At 38.7% G+C, this 7,026-nt stretch overlaps 1 protein-coding gene across 1 annotated transcript; it reads left to right on the forward strand.

Annotated features, from left to right (window-relative positions):
• The first annotated feature begins 2,117 nt into the window (after window positions 1–2,117).
• Window positions 2,118–5,799, forward strand: LOC116763320 (40S ribosomal protein S6-like). The gene is made up of 2 exons (XM_032650879.1): window positions 2,118–2,141; window positions 4,990–5,799. Exons 1-2 carry the CDS (start codon window positions 2,118–2,120, stop codon window positions 5,758–5,760), a joined length of 795 nt encoding a protein of 264 aa, XP_032506770.1. The 3' UTR covers window positions 5,761–5,799.
• Window positions 5,800–7,026: the final 1,227 nt, after the last annotated feature.

The following is a 7,026-nucleotide window of genomic DNA, read 5'->3' on the forward strand; positions in this document are numbered from 1 at the left end:
CCAACAAATGATATTGGAAGTGGGTCCATAATGGACTGAGTTGTATTCCCCCCAAAACTCATAAGTCGAAGCCCTAGCTCCGGTGATTATATTAGGAGATATGGCCTTTAAAAGGTAATTAAGGTTAATTGAGACCATAAGGATGGAGCCCTAATCCAGTTTGACTGGTGTCCTTACAAGGAGAGGAAATATACCAGGAGTGCTTGTACACAGAGGAAAGGCCATGTGAAGACACAGCAAGAAGGCAGCCATCTGCAAGCAAAGGAGAGAGACCTCGTGGGAAAGCAACTCAGCCAGCTCCTTATTCTTCTACTTCCAGCCTCCAGAACTTTGAGAAAATAAATTTCTGTTGTTTAAGCCACCCAGTCTGTGGTATTTTATTATAGCAGCCCTTACAAACTAATACAGGATCCTTATATAAACTTGTCTTTTTTTTCACTTTGTTAATGGTTTATGCACACCACAACTAAAATCATCATTAGAAGACAGAAACTGTGCAGTAAGGCTCACCTGGAGTTTTAGAACTGAGTCACTTAAAAACAGTAACAACAGATTCAGCGGATTACCAGATATTTAACTGCCATAAATCTGAGAAAGAAGTTGTGATATTCCACCTGATATAATTGTTCTTTGTTGAAATGTCAACTGTAGGATTTTGAATTATACTCAGCCAATTTTACACCAACTAATGCACATCTGTTAAGATGCACAGATGTGTGATTTGCAAAAATTTTTATCTATCTATCTATCTATCTATCTCCTAGTAGAAGGGTCAGATGTTAGAATAATGCCCATCAAAGAAATGAAATGTCAGAAGTCTGCAATTCTTTACTGGGCTCATTTCTTATCCAGTAGAGATTATATTTATATATGCTTTGATATCTTGTTTTCATTCAGTGTGGGAAGCTTTTCATTTGCAACATATATGTCCCTGCCTTCTTCAAATCCCCAAAAATATGAAGTGAGAAATACTACTTGTTTTATTTTTGTATTTCATGTATCTACACTATAATTTTATTTTGGGTTCTTTATTTTTTTAATTAAACAAGGATTATTAATTCATGGCTAAAATGGTAACTAGTCTTCAGAATGAATCACTTGGTACTAAAATGTAGGTTTTAGAGTACATATATTTCAGTTTTTATTCTCTGATAACCATAAAGCATTATTTTATGCATATACGTATGTTAGCTAGTTTTCATTTGTTAAAACTAGCTAGCATTTTAATCTGATAATGACTCAAGTGGAGGGTTATTCTGAAGATTTGGCAGAACAAATGTATCCTTAACAAAGAAGTGGAATGATTTGAAAGTTCAGAAACTGATGTAGTAATTAATGTGGGACTAACCACACCATCTTTTGGTTACCAAATTGGTGTAACCAAATAGTTGATAGCAATAGATGCTTTGGACAAATTATGCAGTATAGTAATAATATAGTGAACAAAGAGGACCCATTCCAGTAATGTACTTCGTGGTCAGAAGCTTTGTTACCAGAAGAAGAAATAAAGCAGGAAAGTTAGCCATACATTCATGATAGAGAAGTGATGGGGGTGGGGATGGGGTAGGACAAAAGTTACCCAAAAGCATTAACACTGATGTGACTAATTTAGCACGTTTAACCTTGAGAGCGGTTCCTTGTTAATCTATGAACAGTCCAGTCATCATTTATTGTCTGCTTAATACTGCTCATCCTCACGCTGATCCTTGGTCTAGTCTCTTGCCCCTCAAAGCATGGTCCGCAGACTAGCAACCTGAGTCTTATTAGACTTATTAGAAGTGCTGACAGGGAGATCAGCTCAGTGATTTGTGACCACCTAGAGGGGTGGGAGGGAGGGAGACGCAAGAGGGAAGAGATATGGGAACATGTGTATATGTATAACTGATTCACTTTGTTATAAAGCAGAAACTAACACACCATTGTAAAGCAATTATACCCCAATAAAAAGGTAAAAAAAAAAAAAGCGCTGAATTTAGCTGCACCTCAGAGTGCAGACGTACTGAATCAGGATCTGCATTTTACCAATATCCTAGGTGATTTACTCACACATTAAAGTTGGAGAACACAGTTCCTCTCTACTTTTAAGTATGTAAGAATCACCTGAATATCTTATTAACATGGAGATTGTAGATTCTGATTTAGTAGGTGTGGGGTAGAGCCTGAGATTCTGTGTTTCTAACAAGCTCCTGGATGACACCAACGCTGAGGGGGACCACGCTTGGGCTAATCAGGATTAGAGCAGTGGTTCCCTGACTTCTCTGATGATAAAGTCACCCAGAGAACCTATTAAAAATGCAAAATTCTAGGTATATTACCAGAACCATTGAATTAGAATGCTCTGGGGAGTGACCTGGGGAAAGGTTTTGACTTCTAGTTTTTTTATTTTTTTAATACTTTAGGTGATTATCATAAGACGTTTGGGAAACCCTTGTAGGCCAGTCCTTGTATTTTGTACACACCATCTAATGCCTCAAAATAGGACACACTCACCAATTACTCAATGACTAGGGTTGTATAAACACTTCTATTTGAATGTTCAGTGAATTCCTGGACATATTTGTTTTCCTCAAAATGATTTTACCTAGCAGGGGAAGATAATTTTACAAAAACATTTACTTTACTGTAGCTTTCTTTGTTTTGTGGTGTCTCTCCAGGAATGTAAGAGAGGATGGAAAGAAAAGAAGACTCCACATAGTTAAAACACTTTCTCCACCTTGGAGGTGAATCATCATCCTGCCATTCTCTCCATCATCTTTCACAGCTGCTTAGGGTGGGGTTTTGCTCTGGCCTCTCTCACCATGTTTTCCTGAACGTAGAACCTTTCCCAGGGACCTCAAGTCAGGCTGGCCAGCCAGAAGCAAGTCTTTCTGGAGGCCACTGGTCATTCTTTGGTTGGTGCCTGCCTCCCCCAGGGCAAGGCTCCAGGAGTATGGCAGACTCTCCTAAACTCTGAAGGCTTATTCTTGTAGCCTCCAGTGCCTTGCAATATATTTTGACCTAATTATTATAAGAATTATAAAGAAAATCATTTTTAGATAAGTTATTGATGCATTTCTTGACTGTTTCATTTCCCAAATCCCATTTTCTTGCATTGTTCTCTTTACTTGGAGTGGCTTTTCTTCCTTCATTTATCTGAAAGCTACACATCTTTCACTGTTAGCTTTAGTCTCCATCACTCATGAGCTTCTCTTGGAAGTTCCATCTCTTATCAGATCTCTGTTCCTTAATTACTACAGTACTAACATTCATACACAGGAAGGTATATGGGTAAGGTAATAAGAGAAGGAACATGTTTCAGAGTCAGAAGATCTGGATTTCAATTCCATCTCTGCCACTTACTAGTTTTATGGCTTTGGGCAAGGGATTTAACATCTCTGAGTTTCATATGAAAATGGGAATTATAATATCTACTAGTGTTTACAGGGGACTCATGAGATCACATTTGTAAGGAAGCTTGCACAGCGTATGAAACACTGCAGGGATCCAGTAGTTCATAGGTCTTGTTATTATTACTACCATGTATTACAATTTAACTGCTCCATGTGTATAAGTTTTTACCTGCTTTAAAAATAACCAAAGACAAATAATATTTGACTCTGTTTTTGAATTCCTTTTGGTTCTCAAAATGGTGCAGGTCTTTGGACAAAGGTTTAAAAGGTCCCACTTGAAGATAAAATGTGAAACCCAACAATAAATTAAAGAAGTTCTGCCCCCAGAGTTAGGAGCCAACGCAGACACAGGCACAAAACACAGGATACCAGCTGCAGCAGCATTTCCCAAATGATGCTCTGTAGAATCCTGTAGATTCTATAAGATGATCTTGGGAAATGCATAAACTGAAAAAAAATCCTTGAGTTGAAATTAGTTTAAGAAACATTGCTACCTACAGCCTCTTCTTAACTAATGACTAATATTAAAGCCTTGCTGTTAAGAAATCTGTTGAACTTAGTTTAACCAAGTGTTTTCCAAATGGTTTGACTGTGAAACACTTTCTTTTTTTCGCGCTTAACACCTATGCACAGTAGACCTTTGACTGGTGTAAGAACCATTATCGTGACCTTCAGAGATAGCTGTCTGACTGATCTTTGTTCTATTTTCAGCAGCTCTGTGTTCAGCAAAGTACTACTCTAGGCTGTGTTAACCTAGAGAGGGCAGGGGTGTGCCTATGCCTCCATACACTATTCTATACCTTATTTCTTTGTGACATTTTGTTTTGGTGAGTTGCACCTGGCTCAGATGAGGTCATCCCCAGCACACATCTAGACTGCTCCATTAGCAGAACTGTTTCAGCCATGTGTATATAAATACACATATAAAGCTTATATTTAAGCTTGATTTGGAGGAGGGCAATTGAGTTTCACTTACCGTATTGTTCAAGTGGTGAGAATTGGGTTTCTATGCGACTACAGCTTCATCTGGTCAAGAAAATATTGCTGATATTATTAATGCATCTCCTTATTAGGAGAATTTATTCTCTTAATAGGCTTTATTCTCTATCCTTTAGATAAGTAAAACTTGTTTGTGATGTCTGTGCCTGGTCTATCACTCTAAACCTACTCTTGGTATTTGTCAATGTAGGGGTCATTATTATCCAATAAATACCAGAAATATTTTCCCAGGAGTAACCCAATCCTCCATTTTGATTTGGAAGCAGTTTATATCTTTCTGTGCTTTTAAGAAGCTATCATTGTCAAATGTAAAAAAAAAAACTGCATTTTAAACTTAGAAATTACATTACAAAATTATGGTCTCAACCAACGGTCATTAAACGAACGTGCCCAATTAATTGTGCTCTCACTAAGTTACTTATCCAAAGTAAGATGTGCTTGATCTCACACCTGATTATGTTAGTTATACTTTTTATCACACTTTCATAATTTAATTAGATATTACATATCCAATGACAAGAGTGAGGAAGATTGTTGTTGAATGCTTTGTATAAAAACTAGTTAAAAAGTAAACTGTCGAAAAAAACCCCTCAAAATTAAGTTGCCAGCTCTTTTTCGTGGTGCCTCGGAGGCCGTCGGCCGCTTCAGAGTGAAGCTGAACATCTCTTTCCCGGCCACTGACTGCCAGAAACTCATTGAAGTGGACAATGAACGAAAACTTCGTACCTTTTATGAGAAGCGTATGGCCACAGAAGTTGCTGCTGACGCTCTGGGTGAAGAATGGAAGGGTTATGTGGTCCCAATCAGTGGTGGGAATGACAAACAGGGTTTCCCCATGAAGCAGGGTGTCTTGACCCATGGCCGAGTCCGCCTGCTACTGAGTAAGGGGCATTCCTGTTGCAGACCAAGGAGGACTGGAGAAAGAAAGCGCAAATCTGTACGGGGTTGCATTGTGGATGCCAATCTGAGCGTTCTCAATTTGGTCATTGTAAAAGGGAGAAGGATATTCCTGGACTCACTGGGGCCCCAAAGAGCTAGCAGAATCCGCAGACTTTTCAGTCTCTCTAAAGAAGATGATGTCCGCCAGTATGTTGTGAGAAAGCCCCTAAACAAAGAAGGTAAGAAACCTAGGACCAAAACACCCAAGATTCAGCATCTCGTTACTCCACGTGTTCTGCAACACAAACGTCGGGGAATTGCTCTGAAGAAACAGTGTACTAAGAAAAATAAGGAAGAGGCTGCAGAATATGCTACACTTTTGGCCAAGAGAATGAAGGAGAACAAAGAAAAACACCAGGAACAGATTGCCAAGAGACGGAGGCTGTCCTCTCTGAGAGCTTCTACTTCTAAGTCTGAGTCCAGTCAAAACTGAGATGTTCTAAGAGTAACAAATAAATAAGATCAGACATCAAAAAAAAAAAAAAGTTGCCAAAATACTATTGCTGTAAAATTAGGTGTGGGTAAAACAATTATAAAAGTTGGGAGACGGAGGGTCATAAACATCTGGAAGTGCCTTTAAATTCTTGGTTCACTTAAAAGACATTAAAACTAGACATCATAGATAACGTATTATCAATTATAAAAAAACAACAGAAAACTCCAATCCATGAATACATATGGTAATGAAAAGTTTGATTCTAAAGCAAATCTTGGTGAATGGATGTGTTCTTATGCTTTTAGTCAAAATAAATTATGTGTGGTATACAAGTTTTATTACGTATTGTTTTTTAAAATGACCTTCTGGTTTAACTATCTTTCTTTCTCAGTTAACTGACCAACTTGTTGGTCCAGTCCTGTTATACTGGATAAGAGGCTTCTGTTGTACGAACACTGTGATAAATGAAGCTTCAGATTTCCCCCTGTCATTTCAGCTCTCCTCCCTCACCCAGCTGTAATGTGAACATACTGAAAGCCACAGAACCCTGTGCTCCTTTTGACTGAAGTTGCTGCATCCACCTTTTGGCTCATTTCTGCTCTACAGTCTATATGCAAAGTGTAAAAGATGACAAGTAGGCTTTCCCCTTGCTTCTGGATCTCTCAGCTATTACAGCCATTGCCTTACTCTCTCTGAATTCCTGAAGTCCAGACATTTGCCAGTCTGAATCCCAGAAACCCAGTTTGTCTTTCTTAGCACTTCATTCCCTTCTTTAAACTGGTGACTTGCTTTGGTAGCGGACAGCTCAGATTCTCTCACCTTTGCTTCACCTCCTGACTCATAGGTCTCTCACCTGTCCTGCCTATGCTTTCCATGGCCTCATACGTCTCCGAGTTGAGCTTATGGTTGATGGTCCCTTGTCTTGGTCTTCACCTGGCAGTGTCTTCATCTTCGAGTTTTTAATTTCCTAACTGGATAGTGAAGTGATTTTGCCCTTTTTACTAGGTGTTTCAGCAGAGGCAGAAGGCTGGAACTTAACTGGGATGGCAGCTATTCTTTTCATGTATTGCTCCCAGTTCTGTTCTTTCTTATTTTGAGCTGATAAAGGATAAAGCTGGAGGGACTCATCTCTTGTAATTATGTAGATTGTTCACAGGCATCTATAGTAACTGCCCACCACATGATCTCAAGCTAGCTCTGGATTATTAATTGTATATATCTTGATCATGGTTTTGGCTTTTAGGAACCAAGGCTAGGAGTTCA

Source organism: Phocoena sinus, chromosome 12 (assembly GCF_008692025.1).
Source record: "Phocoena sinus isolate mPhoSin1 chromosome 12, mPhoSin1.pri, whole genome shotgun sequence".
NCBI classification, from domain to species: Eukaryota; Metazoa; Chordata; class Mammalia; order Artiodactyla; family Phocoenidae; genus Phocoena; species Phocoena sinus.

What these genes read in the sequence shown, in the direction of transcription:
- LOC116763320 (XM_032650879.1), top strand. Translation starts at nt 2,118, where the DNA reads ATGGAGATTGTAGATTCTGATTTA. An exon ending in AGATTGTAGATTCTGATTTA is followed by an intron (nt 2,142 to 4,989) that starts GTAGGTGTGGGG and finishes CTCAAAATTAAG; the next exon opens with TTGCCAGCTCTTTTTCGTGG.